At 38.2% G+C, this 18,063-nt stretch overlaps 1 protein-coding gene across 1 annotated transcript in view; it reads left to right on the top strand.

Annotated features, from left to right (window-relative positions):
* The first annotated feature begins 512 nt into the window (after positions 1–512).
* LOC122495092 overlaps positions 513–18,063 on the top strand; it is a 53,264-nt gene continuing 35,713 nt past the window's right edge. The window contains exon 1 of the mRNA XM_043600800.1: positions 513–1,070. Within this exon, the coding sequence (XP_043456735.1) occupies positions 579–1,070 (492 nt within the window). The 5' untranslated portion in view covers positions 513–578. The remainder of the gene's footprint in view (positions 1,071–18,063) is intronic.

The raw sequence follows: 18,063 nt of genomic DNA, 5'->3' as shown, positions 1-18,063 counted from the left end.
ACAAAAACAGTGTAATAGCCATTTACTATAATAAATGCTGATTGGCAAATTTTCTCAAAGCAAAGTGTACAGTTTTTAAAATTATTTTCTGTTTGTCCTGATTGTTTGCTGAAATGTAATTTTGTCTGTTGAATTTCACATTTAAAAAATGAATTCGTATTTTGTATAATTTTTTCCATTTCAGTTTACGTGTAATTTATTATCTTAATTTAGTTAAGTATCAGTGATTGACGGATTAAGAAAGAAAAAACGGGTTCTTCATCTTGGACTAAGTAGCACTGGTGTAAATACCTAAAGTGTGCTCCTAGACAGCATACTGCATTTTACTCAAATTCGCCTGATAGTGGGCCTTAGGCAATTATTTATTAAATAAATGAATGAATTTTCAATCTTGAACGCTAGGTCCACACTGTTAATCAGATGTCTATTACAGTCTCTCAATGATTACAGTTGCTGACATTTTTGAAGTTATTAAATGCCTTCACATATGCTAGGCGCTTTTCCTTCCACCACTTTCACGCTCGTTCTCCTTTCTCCCCGGGGAGAGGGCGTGCCCAGCACCACGACCCGCCTTATCTATGCATTCGTTGGTGGATCCCGAGGCCTGTTACTGCCGAGTCCCGCCCAAACCACGCCCCCACTCATTCCGCAGGACCAGGAGAAGTCGTGGTCATTGTGGTGCTGGACCTTCGAGACCGTCTCCTCTCGTAAGAATCGGGACGCGCTCGAAGGCCGGCGCTGTGAGGGTGGGAGTGCATTCCGCGGTCCCGCGCGGCGCGAGAGGCCCGCGACCGCTGCTGGCGCACGCCGCGCCCCGCTGCCCCGGCACGCGGCCTCCGCGCGAGTTCGCGCACGCACACGCGCGCGCACCTGCCCAAGCCTCGGCCTGGGCGGCGGGGACCCGCCTGGCGGAGGCTGGGCCGCTGACGTACGAGGGGAGGAGCCCGAGCTGTGGCGCTGTTGTCGCTGCTGTCGCCGCCACTGCCGCCGCCCCCGAGAGGAGCATGTCTGCAACTCGAGCCAAGAAAGTGAAGATGGCCACCAAATCGTGCCCCGGGTGCGACCAACAGGTGGGCGCTGAGGGCCGGCCGGGCGGGTGCGCGGGCGGGCGGCCTTTGCTGGCGACCGTTGGCTGTGGAGAGGCCGCCTCGCCGGGTCCGGGAGGCCGAGCGGGCGGGCCGGCCCTTGGGCTCGGGGGCTACAGTGGGAGCCCGGAACGGGCCGGGCTGAGCCGAGGGGGTGCCAGGGAGGCGCTCAGGCTCGCAGTCCGGCTGGCGACAGCCGGGCGACTGTGTGCGCGGGAGAGAGGCGTGGGTTTCTCTAGAGCCGACGAGGCGCCCTGTCCGGACCCTCCCGGAGTCGCCTGGCCGGCTCCGGGTGACAGAGGCGGGAACGCGGGGACAGCGGCCCAAGTGGACGAGCACGGCCCTTTCAGTCCCCTTCTGCCCCGACGAGAATGCCCGATGTGCCCGGCTCCAGGCTCCTGGGTTCTGGCTCCGAAAGCCGCTCCTGCCACGCAGAGTTGCTTTGTTCCTGTCAGATGTATATGGTGACAAAAAGAGCCGCAGCCATAATGACATTTTCCGTTTAGATTTCAGTAATTTGGTGATCTTAATGTTCTTCTTAATACTTTTCATAACCCAAATAATCATTTGTTAATTTGTTTTAAATTTTTAATAGAACACCATTAACTACCAAGTTATGTTAAAGCCCTGTTTCTTAAAATAGTATGTGTCTAAATTTTTTAAAAATGAATTTGCCATTCTTACCTGTATGTGGTTTCTTGAATTTTTAATACCTGCTTTATAAACCAAGTTCACAAGGTCATGCAATGGCTTTATGACCACCAGTGCTCTAGTGCAGGTAGCCACTCAGGCTTATCCCAGGCCCCTGGGCCCAGATATAAAAACTCCGTGTAATCAGAATAGCATCAGAATTGTGGTCAGTGAGGATCCTCATAGCATACTAAGGACTATCTCTGCCTTTCCATACAGCTCAGATATGGAAGCAAACAAACAAACAAAAACAAAAAAAACACAACCCCCCCCCAAACCCTTCTAGTGGTTGCAAGACTTACCATGGCTTAGAAATTTCATGTTTCTTAGCCCATGAGTAAGAACTTTGCTTCCAAGATTTTGCAGGGAATGGTGTGATTATATTGTACTTAGGGAGGCCTAAAACTGTAGCTTCTCATCAGGTACCTTCCAGTCCAGATGCCTTATTAAGGGGCCATTTTTACCATAGCAATATTGCCTAATGACACTACTTGATTAGGCTGACAGGATCAAGAGTGCTAGACTTACCCCCAAATTTTTTTTTCCCCCCTCAGGAAGGACTTCTGTGAGCACTTTACTAACATGTCATAATCCTATGAAGTTTTTTTTTCTCTTGTTCTATAAAATTTGGCTATTCTTAACTAGAAAAAGTAGAAATTCATTTAAAACTGCAATTAAAACTATTGGTAAGACATCTTTTATGCCAAAATGAAGTGTCTATCTTTTCAAAATAGTTACCTCTCTTTTTACCTCCCTCTATTGCCTCCCTTGGCAATAGAAATTTACCGCCTCCTCTAAAAATTTCTCTCAGCAGTTTGTTGTAGTTTTCATTGTACAGGTTTTGCACATATTTTGTGAATTTATCCTCATGAATTCAACTTTTTGGGTGCTATTTTGAGTGGAATTGTTTGAAAATTTTTGTTTTATGTTTATTATTCACATATAGAAATACAATTGATTTTTTTCATTGTGGTAAAAAAGATTAAATTCACCCTTTAAACCATGTTAAAGGGTCTACTTTAGTAGTATTAATATATTTACAGTGTTGTGCAATCATCACCATTATCTAATTCCAGAACATTTTTATCACTCTGAAGTGAGACCTTGTTTCCATTAAGCAGTCACTCCCTATTCCACCCTGCTTCCAGCCCCTAGCAACCACTAATTTGCTCTCTGTATCTATGGATTTGCTTCTTCTTGATATTTCTTATATAGATGAAATTGTATAATATATGCCCTTTGATATCTGATTCCGTTAATTAGGCATTTAGTTTGTCTGTATTCTAGCATATGTCTGTACTTCGTTTCTTTTTATGGCCAAATAATATTCCATTGTATGGATATATCACATATTGTTATTTATTATTGATGGGCATTTCACTTGTTTCTACCTTATAGCTATTGTGAATAGGCTTCTGTGAACATTCACATACAAGTTTTTGTTTTAATATCTGTTTTTATTTCTTTTATTATATTCACAGGAGTGAAATTGCATGGTTATGTGGTGATTCTGTGTTTAACTTATTTAACTGCTTACCTGTTTTCCATAGCCATTGCTCTATTTTACATTCCTACTAACACTGTACATGGGTTCTAATTTTTCCACACCCTCAGCAACAGTGGTATTTTTGTTTTTAAAAAATTATTACAAAGAATGACACTGTATAATTTTAAAGGGAACAATTCAACAAGAAAACACAACAGTTGTAAATTTTTATACACCCAACATAGAAACACTCAAATACTTAAAAGCAGTTAATAACAAACATAAAAGAACTAATTGATAGTAATACACTAATAGTAAGGGACTTCAGTCCCCACTTACATCAGTGGATAGATCATCCAAACAGAAAATCAGAAGGAAACAGTGGCTTTGAATGACACATTGGACCAGATGGATTTAACATTCAGAACATTCCATCCTACAACAACAGGACACATATTCTTTTCTTTCTCTCTTTCTTTCTTTCTTTCTTTCTTTCTTTCTTTCTTTCTTTCAAATTTTTAATGTTTGTTTATTTTTGAGAGACAGAGTGCAAAAGGGGGAGGGGCAGAGAGAGACACAGAATCTGAAGCAGGCTCCAGGTTCCAAGCTGTCAACACAGAGCCTGATGTGGGGCTCAAACTCATGAACTGTGAGATCATGACCTGAGCTAAAGTCAGATGCTTGCCCAACTGAGCCAGGTGCCCTGGATACATGTTCTTTTAAAGTGCACGTGGAATATTCTTCAGAACAGAACACCTATTAGGCCAAAAAACTGATCTCAAATTCAAAAATATCACATGTATCTATCTATCTTTCTTTCTTTCTTTCTTTCTTTCTTTCTTTCTTTCTTTCTTTCTTTCTTTCACTTAATTTATTTGGAGAGAGAGCACAAGTGAGAGAGGGAGGGAGAGGCAGAGAGAGGGAGAGAGAAAGAATTCCAAGCAGGCTGTGTTGACACAGTGCAGAGCCCAGCATGGGGTTCAAACCCATAAACTGTGAGCTCGTGACCTGAGCCAAAATCAAGAGTTGGTTGCTTAACTCAGCCACCCAAGGGCCCCACTATGCACCTTTTCTGACCACAACACTGTACAACTAGAAGTCATTCACAAGAAAAAAACCTGGAAAGAACACAAATTCATGGAGGTTAAATAACGTGCTACTAAACAATGAATGGGTCAAATGAGGAATCAAAGAGGAAATTAAAAAATATACGGAGACACTTGAACATGAGAACACGATGGTCCAAAATCTTTAGGATGCAGCAAAAGCTTTTCTGAGAGGGCAGTTTGTAGCAATACAGGCCTGTCTCAAAAAGCGAGAAAAAACTCAACCTAACCTTACATCTAAAGAAGGAGTTAGAAATAGAAGAACAAACAAAACCCAAAACCAGTAGAAGGAAATAGTAAAGAGTAGAGCAGAAAAAAAGAAAATAGAGCCAAATAAAAACCAGTAGAACATCATTAAACCAGTATCTTTGAAAACATCAACAAAATTGATAAACTTTTTTCTTTTTTTTCGGGAAAAAAAGAGGACTTAAATAAACAAGATCAGAAATAAAAGAGAGAAATAACACCACAGAAATACAAAGGATTATAAGAGAACATTATGAAAAATTATATGCCAACAAATTAAACAATCTAGAAGAAATGGATAAACTCCTAGAAACATAAACTGCCAAAAATAGAAATGGGAAGAAATAGAAAATTTGAACAGACCCGCAACCAGCAAAGAAATGGAATCGGTAATCAAAAGTCTCCCAACAAACAAAGTCCAGGACCAGATAGCTTCCCAGGGGAATTTCTACCAAACATTTAAAGAATAGTTAATACCTATTCTCAAACTGTTGTAAAAAATAGAGGAGGAAGGAAACCTTCCATATTGAGTCTATGAGGCCACCGTTACCCCAACACCAAAACCAGACAAAGATGCTACAGAAAAAGAGAAGTATAGGTCAGTATCTCAACAAAATAGTAGTGAACCGAATCCATCAATACATTAAAGAAATCATTCACCATAATCAAGTGGGATTTATTCCTAGGATGCAGGTGTGGTTCAATCAATGTATAAGTCAATCAATGTGATATATCACATCCATAAGAGAAAGGATAAAAACCATATGGTTATTCTAATAGATGCAGAAAAAGCATTCAACAAAGTACAACATGCATTCATGATAGAAAGCCTCCACAAAGTAGGTCTAGAAGGAACATACCTCAACATATAAAGGCCATATATGAAAACCCCACGGCCAACATCATATTCAGTGGGGGAAAACTGAAAGCTTTTCCCCTAAGGTCAGGAGCAAGACAGGAATGTCCACTCTCCCCACTTGTATTCAACATAGTTCTGGAAAAGATACCCAAATTGATAAGAGAAAAGTAAAACTTTTCCTATTTGTAGTTGACATGATACTATGTATAGAAAATGCTAAAGACTCTACCAAAAAAACTGCTAGAATACAAAATCAATATACGCTACAAATGAAGCATTCCTATATGCTACAAATGAAGCAACGTACAGTGAAATTAAGAAAACAGTCCTGAGTGTTGAGTCTGATAAGTTCTTTATAGATTTTGGATACTAACCCTTTATTCATTATGTCATTTGTAAATATCTTCTCCCATTCTGTCGGTTGCCTTTTAGTTTTGTTGATTGTTTCCTTTGCTGTGCAGAAGCTTTTTTATCTCAATGAGGTCCCAAGGTTCATTTTTGCTTTTATTGTCCTTGCCTTCGTAGATGTGTCGAGTAAGAAGTTGCTGTGGCTGAGGTCAAAGAGGTTGTTGCTTGTTTTCTCCTCTAGGTTTTTAATGGTTTGCTGTCTTACATTTAGGTCTTTCATCCATTTTGAGTTTACTTTTATGTATGGTGTAAGAAAGTGGTCCAGTTCTCCCAGCACCATTTGCTAAAGAGATTGTCTTTTTTTCCATTGGATACTTTTTCCTGCTTTGTCAAAGATTAGCTGGCCACACATTTTGGGGGTCCATTTCTGGGTTCTCCATTCTATTCCATTGGTCTATGTGTCTGTTTTTGTGCCAATAATTACAGCTTTGTAGTAGAGGCTAAAGTCTGGGATTGTGATGCCTCCAGCTTTGGTTTTCTTTTTCAACATTACTTTGGCTATTTGGGGTCTTTTGTGGTTCCATATAAATTGTAGGGCTGTTTGTTCTAGCTTTGAGAAGAATGTCGGTGCAATTTTGATTGGGATTGCATTGAATGTGTAGATTGCTTTGGGAAGTATTGACATTTTAATAATATTTGTTCTTCCAATCCATGAGCATGAAATGTTTTTCCGTTTCTTTGTGTCTTCTTCAATTTCTTTGATAAGTTTTCTATATAGTTTCAGCATACAGATCTTTTACCTCTTTAGTTAGGTTTATTCCTAGGTATTTTATGGTTTTTGGTACAGTTGTAAATGGGATTGGTTTCTTGATTTCCCTTTCTGTTGCTTCTTTATTGGTGTATAGAAATGGAACCGATTTCTGTACATTGATTTTGTATCCTGTGACTTTGATGAATTCATGTATCAGTTCTAGCAGCTTTTTGGTGAAGTCTTTCAGGTTTTGTAGAGTATCATGTCTTCTGCAAAAATTGAAAGTTTGACTTCTTTGCCAATTTGGATGCCTTTTATTTCATTTTGTTGTCTGATTACTGAGGCTAGTACTTCCAATACTGTGTTAAACAACAGTGGTAAGAGTGGACATCCCTGTCGTGTTCCTGATCTCAGGGGGAAAGTTCTCAGTTTTTCTCCATTGAGGATATTAGCTGTGGGCTTTTCATATATGGCTTTTATGATGTTAAGGTATGTTCCTTCTATCTCAACTTTCTTGAGGGTTTTTAAGAAAGTATGCTGTATTTTGTCAAATGGTTTTTCTGCGTCTATTGACAGGATCATATCGTTCTTACCCTTCTATTAATGTGGGGTATCACATTGATTGATTTATGAATATTGAACCAGCCCTGCAGCCCAGGAATAAATCCCACTTGATCATGGTGAATAATTCTTTTAAAATACTGTTGAATTCGATTTGCTAGTATCTTGTTGAGAATTTTTGCTTTATGTTCATCATGGATATTGGCCTCTAATTCTCATTTTTAGTGGGGTCTCAGTCTGGTTTGGGAATCAAGGTAATGCTGACTTCATAGGATGAGTCCGGAAGCTGTCCTTCCATTTCTATTTTTTGGAACAGCTTGAGAAGGATAGGTATTAACTCTGCTTTAAATGTCTGGTAGAATTGCTCCGGGAAGCCATCTGGCCCAGGACTGTTATATGTTGGGAGATTTTTGATAACCAATTCCATTTCTTCACTGGTTATGGGTCTGTTCTAATTTTCTGTTTCTTCCTGTTTCAGTTTTGGTAGTGTGTGGGTATTTAGGAATTTTTCCATTTCTTCCCGGTTGTCCAGTTTGTTGGCATATAATTTTTCATAGTAGTCTCTAAGAATTGTTTGTATTTCTGTGGTGTTGGTTGTGATCTCTCCTCTTTCATTCGTGATTTTATCTATTTGGGTTCTCTTTTCTTTTTGAGAAGTCTGGCTGGGGGGTTATCAATTTTGTTTATTCTTTCTAAAAACCAGCTTTTAGATTCATTGATCTGTTCTATTGTGGTTTTTTTATTTGTATTTATTTCTGCTCTAATCTTTATTATTTCTCTTCTGCTGCTGGCTTTGGGGTTTCTTTGCTGTTCTGCTGCTTTTTCCTTTAGGTGTGCAGTTAGGTTTCCTATTTGGGATTTTTCTTGTTTCTTGAGATAGGCCTGGATTGGAATGTATTTTCCCCTTAGGACTGCCTTTGCTGCATCCCAGACGGTTTGGACTGTCGTGTTTTGATTTTAATTTGCTTCCATATATTTTTAAATTTCTTCTTTAATTGACAGGTTGACTTACTCATTCTTCAGTAGAATGTTCTTTAACCCCCATGCATTTGGAGGCTTTCCAAATATTTTCTTGTGGTTGATTTCAAGTTTCATAGTATTGTGATCTGGAAATATACATGGTATGATCTCAATTCTTTTGTATTTATTGAGGGCTGTTTTGTGACAGTATGTGATCTATATTGGAGAATGTTCCATGTGCACTCAAGAAGAACGTGTATTCTCCTGCTTTTGGATGAAAAGTTCTAAATATCTGTCAAGTCTATCTGGTCTGGTGTATCATTCAAGTCCATTGTTTATTGATTTTCTGCCTAGATGATCTGTCCATTGCTATAAGTGAAGTATTAAAGTCCTCTGCAATTACCATATTTTTACCAATAAGATTGTTTGTGATTAATTGAGTCACATATTTGGGTGCTTAAAAGTTGGGGTCATAAACATTTATATTTGTTAGCTCTTCTTGATGGCTAGACCCTGTAATTACGATATAATGTCCTTCTTCATCTCTTGTTACAGCCTTTAGTTAAAATCTAGTTTGTCTAATATAGGTATGGCTACTCCAGCTTTGTTTTAACTCCCTGTAGCATGATAGATGGTTCTCCATCCTCTCACTTTCAATCTGAAGGTGTTCTCTGGTCTAAAATGAGTCTCTTGTATGGGGGCCTGGGTGGCTCAGTTGGCTAAGCATCCGACTCTTGGTTTCGTCTCAGGTCATGATCTCATGGTTTTGTGGGTTCTAGCTCCATGTCTGGCTCCTCCTCGCTGACAGTGCAGAGCCTTCTTGGGATTCTTTGTCTCCTCTCTCTGCCCTTTCCCCCACTCACAATGTTTCTGTCCTTCTCAAAATAAATAAACTTAAAAAAATTTTTTTTGATGAGTCTCTTGTAGACAGCATACAGATAGATCTTGCTTTTTATCCATTCTGATACTCTGTGTCTTCTGTTTGGGGCATTTAGTCCATTTACATTCAGAGCTATTATTGAAAGATATGGATTTAGTGTCTGTAGGTTTCATGCTTGTGGTGATGTCTCTGGTCCTTTGTAGTGTTTGCAGCATTCCACTCACAGAGTCCCCCTTAGGATCTCTTGCAGGGATGGGTTAGTGGTCATGAACTCCATCAGTTTTTGTTTGTCTGGGAAAGCCTTTTTCTCTCCTTCAATTCTGAATGACAGTTTTGCTGGATGAAGGATTCCTGGCTGCATATTCTTCCTATTCAGCACATTGAATATTTCCTGCCACTCCCTTCTGGCCTGCCAAGTTTCAGTGGATAGGTCTGCTACTACCCTTATGTGTCAACCCTTGTAGGTTAAGGCCTGTTTGTCCATAGCTGCTTTCAGAATTTTCTCTTTATCTTTGTATTTTACCTGTTTCACTATGATATGCCATGGAGAAGACCTATTCTTATTAAATTTGAAGGAAGTTCTCTCTGCCTCCTGGATTTGGATGTCTGCCTTCTTCCCCAGATTAGTGAAGTTCTCTGCTATAAATTGTTCATGTAAACCTTCTGCCTGTCTCTCTTTTCTTCTGGAACTCCTATAATATTTGATATTACTACGTTTCATTGAATCACTTAGTTTTCTTATTCTTCCCTCATGGTCTAGTATTTTCTTATCTCTCTCTTTCTCAGCTTCATCATTTTCCATAATTTTATCTTGTTTCACTTATTCTCCCCTCTGCTTCCTCCATCCTTGATGTCACTGCATCTAGTTCATTTTGTACGTCATTTGCAGCATTTCTTTTTTTTTTTTTTAATTTTTTTTAACGTTTTATTTTTGAGACAGAGAGAGACAGAGCATGAACGGGGGAGGGGCAGAGAGAGAGGGAGACATAGAATCGGAAGCAGGCTCCAGGCTCTGAGCCATCAGCCCAGAGCCCGACACGGGGCTCGAACTCACGGACCGCAAGATCGTGACCTGAGCCGAAGTCGGACGTTTAACCGACTGAGCCACCCAGGCGCCCCATTTGCAGCATTTTTTTTTTTTTGAATTTTAATTTATTTTATTTATTTTTTTTTTTCTGAAATTTATTGACAAATTGGTTTCCATACAACACCCAGTGCTCATCCCAAAAGGTGCCCTCCTCAATACCCATCACCCACCCTCTCCTCCCTCCCACCTCCCATCAACCCTCAGTTTGTTCTCAGTTTTTAACAGTCTCTTATGCTTTGGCTCTCTCCCATTCTAACCTCTTTTTTTTTTTTTTCCTTCCCCTCCCCCATGGGTTCCTGTTAAGTTTCTCAGGATCCACATAAGAGTGAAACCATATGGTATCTGTCTTTCTCTGTATGGCTTATTTCACTTAGCATCACACTCTCCAGTTCCATCCACATTGCTACAAAAGGCCATATTTCATTTTTTCTCATTGCCACGTAATATTCCATTGTGTATATAAACCACAATTTCTTTATCCATTCATCAGCTGATGGACATTTAGGCTCTTTCCATAATTTGGCTATTGTTGAGAGTGCTGCTATGAACATTGGGTTACAAGTGGCCCTATGCATCAGTGCTCCTGTATCCCTTGGATAAATTCCTAGCAGTGCTATTGCTGGGTCATAGGGTAGGTCTATTTTTAATTTTCTGAGGAACCTCCACACTGCTTTCCAGAGCGGCTGCACCAATTTGCATTCCCACCAACAGTGCAAGAGGGTTCCCGTTTCTCCACATCCTCTCCAGCATCTATAGTCTCCTGATTTGTTCATTTTGGCCACTCTGACTGGCGTGAGGTGATACCTGAGTGTGGTTTTGATTTGTATTTCCCTGATAAGGAGCGACGCTGAACATCTTGTCATGTGCCTGTTGGCCATCCGGATGTCTTCTTTAGAGAAGTGTCTATTCATGTTTTCTGCCCATTTCTTCACTGGGTTATTTGTTTTTCGGGTGTGGAGTTTGGTGAGCTCTTTATAGATTTTGGATACTAGCCCTTTGTCCGATATGTCATTTGCGAATATCTTTTCCCATTCCGTTGGTTGCCTTTTAGTTTTGTTGGTTGTTTCCTTTGCTGTGCAGAAGCTTTTTATCTTCATAAGGTCCCAGTAATTCACTTTTGCAGCATTTCTTAATTCGTCATGACTATTTCTTATCCTTGATCTCTGCAGCAGTAGATTCTCTGCTGTCTTCTATGCTTTTTTCAATCCCAGCTATTAATTTTATGACTATTATTCTAAATTCTTGGTCAGATATATTGTTTATATTTGTTTTGAGCAATTCTGTTGCAAGGGAAATAAAAGTAAAAATGAACTTTTGGGACCTAATCAAGATAAAAAGCTCCTGCACTGCAAAGGAAACAACAAAACTAAAAGGCAGCCGACAGAATGGGAGAAGATATTTACAAATGACATAATGAATAAAGGGTTAGTATCCAAAATCTATTAAGAACTTACCAAACTCAACAGCTGAAAAACAATTCAGTGAAGAAATGGGCAGAAGACAGGAACAGACACTTTTCCAAAGAAGACATCCAGATAGCCAACAGACACATGAAGCGATGCTCAACATCACTCATCATCAGGGAAATACAGATCAAAGCCACACGGAGATACCACCTCATACCAGTCAGAGTGGCTAAAATTAACAACTCAGGAAACAACATGTTGGCAAGGTTGTGGAGAATCGGGAACCCTCCTGCACTGTTGGTGGGAATGCAAACTGGTGCAGCTGCTCTAGAAAACAGTGTGAAGGTTCCTCAAATAATTAAAAGTAGAACTATCCTATGACTCAGCAATAGCACTGCTAGGAATTTATCCAAAGGATACAGGAATGCTGATTCATAGGGGCACTTGTACACCAATGTTTATAAATTGCTTTCAACAATAGCCAAATCATGGGAAGAGCCCAAATGTCCATCAACACATGAATGGATAAAGAAGATGTGGTTTATATATACAATGGAATTCTTCTTGGCAATGAGAAAGAATGAAATCCTTCCATTTGCAACAATGTGGATAGAACTGGAGGGTATTATGCTAAGTGAAATAAGTCAGTTACAGAAAGACATATACTATATATTTTCACTCATGTGGAACTTGAGAAGCTTAACAAGACCATGGGGGAAGGGGAAAAAATAGTTTCAAACAGAGGGAGGCAAACCATAATAGACTCTGAAATACAGAGAAGAAACTGAGGGTTGATGGGAGGGTGGGAGAGAGGGGAAAAGGGGGGGTGGGCATTGAGGAGGGCACGTTTTGGGATGAGCCCTGGGTATTGTATGTAAGCAATGAATCATAGAAATCTACCCCTGAAACCAAAAGCACACTCTACACAGTATGTTAGCTAACTTGACAATAAAGTATTTAAGAAAATTATACTTCAGTAACAAATGTTTGAAATCAGAAGTGGTTATTTTTTTTCCAAGATGCATTACTACTAAAGCAATGCGCGTTTTCATCCTGTGTGAAACAGCTGGACCATTATGAGATCACATTAGCACTAATTGATATTTTTTATGCAGTTTTTGCTAACCCAGCTTCATTGGACTCAAAAGGAGTTTTGAAATCCATAATAAAGGCTGTTTTGTAATCTTATCATGATTCTCTTGAATCAGGTTACTGCTGATTTCTCTGTAACAATATTTTCTTGAAACTCTCAGTAAAGTCAATATTAAGTTTTTTAAAAATAGTCCTGGAACAATAGTATTTTATGTTTTATTTGCTATAATATTATCATGTTTATGTTAATATGTATATATATATATATATGATATATATCATACTGTTAATAATTTCTTCTGAGGAGCTTCAATTTTTTATAATGTCTGTATTTGAGTCTATTATAATAATCTCATGTGTTTCAAAAAAATAAACAGTCCCATTTACAATGGCCCAAGACAACAAAATACCTAGAATAAATTTAAGGAGGTAAAAGACCTGTACTCTGAGAACTGTAAAATAATTTATGAAAGAAATTGTAGATGACACAAATAAATGGAAAGATATTCCATGCTCATGAACTGGAGGAACCAATATTATAAAAATGTTTACCCAACCCAAAACAATCTACAGATTTAATGCAATCCCTATCAAAATACCACCATCATTCCCTATCAGAATACCAACAGCATTTTTCACAGAACTAGAACAAATAATCCTAAAATTTGTATGGAACCACAAAAGACCCCAATAGCCAAAGCAATCTTGAAGAAGAATGAAACTGGAGGTTTCACAATACCAGATTTCAAGATATACTACAAAGAATAGAGAGCCCAGAAACAAAGCCACAAATATATGATCAATTAATGTTTGATGAAGGAGGCAAGAATGTACAATGGGAGAGACCATCTTTTCAGCATATGGTGTTGGGAAGACTGGACCACTCTCTTATGCCATAAACAGAAATAAACTAATAACGGATTAAAGATATAAATGTGGTTCCTGAAACCATAAAAACCCTAGAAGGGAGTACAGGCAGTAATGTCTCTAACATTGATCATAGCAACATTTTTCTAGATATGTCTCCTGAGTCAAGGGAAACAAAAGCAAAAATAAACTATTGGGACTACATTAAAATAAAAAACTTCTGTACAGTAAAGGAAACAGTCAGCAAAACTACAAGACAACTTACTGAATGGCAGAAGATATTTGCAAATGATATATCTGATATAGGGTTAGTATGCAAAATATATAAAGAACTGATACAACTCAACACCCAAAAAACAAATAATCCAATTAAAAAGTGGGCAGAAGACATTAACAGACATTTCCCCAAAGAGGAAACCCAGATGGCCATCATACGCATAAAAAGATACTCAGCGTCTCTTATCATCAGAGAAAGGCAAATCAAAACTACAGTGAGATATCACCTCACACCTGTCAGAATGGCTAAAATAAAAAAACTTAAGAAACAAGTGTTGGTGAGGATATGGAGAAAAAGGAACCCTCTTGCAAAGTTGGTTGGAGTGCAAATTGGTGCAGCCACTGTGGAAAACAACATGGAGGTTCCTCACAAAGTTAAAAATAGAACTACTTTAGGATCTACCAATTGCACTACCAGATATTTACTCAAAGAATATGAAAACACTAATTAGAAAAATTATATACACCTCTATATTTATTATATTTACAATAGCCAAGATCTGGAAGCAGCTCAAGTGCTTATCAGCAGATGAATAAAGAAGTGATGTATACACGTACATACATACATACACACACACACACACAGAATATTATTCAGTCATAAAAAAGAATGAAATCTAGCTGTTTGCAACAACATGGAGCTAGAGAGTATAATGCTAAATGAAATAAGTCAGAGTAAGACAAATATTGTATGATTTCATTCATGTGGGATTTAAGAAACAACAAAGAAAAGAGAAAAAAAACAGACTCTTCAACTATAAAGAACAAAGTGATGGTTGCCAGAGGGGAGGTAGTTGAGGAGATGGGTGAAATAGGTGAAGGGGATTAAGGGTACACTTGTGGTGGACACTGAGTAATGTATAGGAATGTTGAATCACTGTATTATACATTTGGAACTAGTATAACACTGTAAAAAGTAAAAATAAAAATTATAGTCATCCTAGTGTGTGTGAAATAGGATATCATTTTGGCTTTGATTTGCATTTTCATAACAAATAAGGACATTGAACATCTTTCCATGTGCTTGTTGGCCATTTATGTATCTTGTTAGAGAGACATCTATTCAAGTTTGTTGTCCATTTTTAAATTGGCTTGTTAATTGGGTTTTTCTTTTTGTTGTTGTAAGAGTGTTTGTATATTCTGGATATAGATGCTTTTCAGATAGATGATTTACAAATATTTGCAAAAACTATGGGTTGTCTTTTACTTTCTTATAGTGTCCTTTGATGCACAAACATTTTGTATTTTGATGAATGCCTATTTTTTCTTTTGTTGCTTCTGCTTTTGGTGTCATAACGAAGAAACCATCACCAAACCCAGGGTCATGAAGATTTACTTCTTTTATCGTCTGAGGGGTTTATTATTTTAGTTATGTTTACTTCCAATATTCATATTGAATTAATTTTTGTATGTAGTATGAGGTAAGGGTTTAGCTTCATTCTTTTGTTTGCGGATATCCAACTGTTCAAACTCCCATTTGTTGAAGACTATTTTTTCCTCATTGAATGGCCTTGACACTGTCGTCGAAAATCAAGCTACCATAGACATATGGGTTTATTTCTGGATTGTCACTTCTGTTCTGTTAATCTATATGTCTGTTCTTGTTCTTATGCCAGTACTACAGTGTGTGTCTGTCTGTGTGTGTGTAATTGATTCACAGGATTTTTGAAAAGACTTTTAAATTGAGGTATAATTGACAAATAACATGATACTAGTTTTAGGTGTATGTATCAAATCACATAATTATTTGATATTTGTACATATTGCAAAAATACCACCACTGTGGTTTTAGGTTCATAGCAAAATTGAGAGGAAGGTACAGGAATTTCCCATATGCCTTCTGCCCCCACATATGCATAGCCTCTCCATTGTCAACATCTCCCATCAGAGTGGTAGATTTGTTACAACTGATAAACTTCTGTTATCATACCATTATCACCCAAAGTTTGTAGTTTACATTATGGCTTACTTTTTGGTGTTGGACATTCTTTGGGTTTGGACAAATGTATAATGACATTATCCACCATTACAGTATCTTATGGGATGTTTTTACTGCCTTTTGCTTCATGTATTCTTTCCTCCATCCCTGAATCCCTGTCAACCACTGATCTTTTTACTGTCTCTGTAGTTTTGCCTTTTTCAGAATGTCATATAGTTGGACTCATACGGTGTATAGCCTTTTTCAGATTGGTTTCTTTTACTTAATAATATGCACTGAAGGTTTCTGCATGTCTTTTCATGGGTTGATACCTCATTTCTTTTAAGTGCAGAGTAATACTCCATTATCTGAAAGTACCACAGTTTAACCATTCACTTAGTGAGGGACATTTTGGTTGCTTGCAAGTTTTGGCAATTATGAATAATTAAGCTGCTGTAAATGTGTGCAGGTTTTGTGTGCATATAAGTTTTTAATTCTTTGAGTTAAATACCAAGAAATATGATTGCTGGATAGTATGGTAAGAGTATGTTTAGTTTTGTAAGAAACTGCCAAACTGTCTTCCATAGGGGCTGTAGCATTTTTCGTTCCCACTAGCAATGAATGAAAATTCCTATTGCTCTACATTCTTGTTAGCATTTGATGTCCAGAGTTTAGGTTGCTTTAGTTAGCATTTCCCTGATAACATAAGATGTGGAGCATCTTTTCATATGCTTATATGCCATCTGTATATGCTTTAGTCAGGTGTCTTTTAAGGTCTTTGGCCCATTTTTAAAATCAGCCTGGTCCCCCCCCCCCCACCATTGCTGAGTTTTAAGAATTGTATGTATACTTTAAGTAGCACTCCTTTATGAGATATGTGTCTTGCAAATATTTTCTCCCAGTCTGTGACTGGTCTTTTTATTTGCTTGACAGTGTCTTTTGCAGAGCAGAAAAATTTAATTTTAATGATGTCTAGCTTATCAGTTCTTTCATGATTGTGCCTTTGGTGTCTTATCTAATGTTTATTTTGAGAGAGAGAGAGAGAGAGAGGAGGGGGGAGGGAGAGAGGGAGAGAGAGGGTGAGCACAAGGGCATGAGTGGGGAAGGGGCAGAGAAAGAGGAAGAGAGAATCCCAAGCAGGCTTCATGTTGACTGTGCGAGGCTTGATCTGAAGAACTGTGAGATCATGACCTGAGCCAAAATCAAGACTTGGATGCCCAAACAACTGAGCCACCCAGGTGCCCTTCGTGTCATATCTAAAAAGTCATCACCAGTGGAAGTCATCTAGATTGTCTCATATGTTATCTTTTAGGAGTTTTATAGTTTTGTGTTTTACATTTAGGTCTGTGATCCATTTTGAGTTAATTTTTTATTTTGTGAAGAATGTAAAGTCTGTGTTTAGATTTTTAGGTTTGTTGTTTTTGTTTGTTTGTTTTGCTCTGGATGTCTAGTTCTGGCACCATTTGTTGAAAAGGTTATCTTTGCTCCATTGTATTGCTTTTGCTTTCTTTTTGGTCAAGGATCACTTGACTAATTTATGTGTCTATTTTTGAGCTCTCTATTCTGTTTCATTGATTTATTTGTCTGTTCTTTCACCAATACTACACTGTTGTAATTACTGTATCTTTATAGTCAGTCTTGAAGTTGGGTAGTGTCAGTCCTTGTTCTTAACATTGTGTTGGTTATTCTGGGTCTTTTGCCTCTATATCAAGTTTAGAATCAGTTTATCAATATTCACAAAATAACTTGCTGGGAATTTGATTGGGATTGTATTGAATCTTTAGGGAAAAAATGGTATCTTGACACATTGAGTTTTCTTATCCATGAAAATGGAATATCCAGGGGCGCCTGGGTGGCGCAGTCGGTTAAGCGTCTGACTTCAGCCAGGTCACGATCTCGCGGTCTGTGAGTTCGAGCCCCGCGTCGGGCTCTGGGCTGATGGCTCGGAGCCTGGAGCCTGTTTCCGATTCTGTGTCTCCCTCTCTCTCTGCCCCTCCCCCGTTCATGTTCTGCCTCTCTCTCTGTCCCAAAAATGAATAAACTTTGAAAAAAAAAAAATTAAAAAAAAAAAAAGAAAATGGAATATCCATATATTTAGTTCTTTGATTTTTTTTTTATTAGAGTTTTGTAGTTTTCCTCATAGTTTCTTCATATGGACTTTGTACATACATACTTTGTAGTATGAATACTTTGTAGTATGTAGACTGAAGTCTTTCATTTTTTTGGCATGCTAATGTAAAGGTATTATGTTTTTAATATTAAATTCCAGTTCATTATTGGTATGTGGAAAAGTGATGGACTTTTTAATATTATCCTTGTATGCTATAACCTTGTAATAGTAGCTTATTTCACTGAAGAGATTTGTGGTCAGTTCTTTTGTATTTCTACGTAGACATGTCATTTGAAAACAGAGTTTTATTTTTATTTTTTCCTTCTGAATCAGTA

Source organism: Prionailurus bengalensis, chromosome E2 (assembly GCF_016509475.1).
Source record: "Prionailurus bengalensis isolate Pbe53 chromosome E2, Fcat_Pben_1.1_paternal_pri, whole genome shotgun sequence".
Classification (NCBI taxonomy): Eukaryota; Metazoa; Chordata; class Mammalia; order Carnivora; family Felidae; genus Prionailurus; species Prionailurus bengalensis.
The sequence above is the reverse complement of the archived record's forward strand: the minus strand, read 5'-3'. Positions and strand labels throughout refer to the sequence as shown.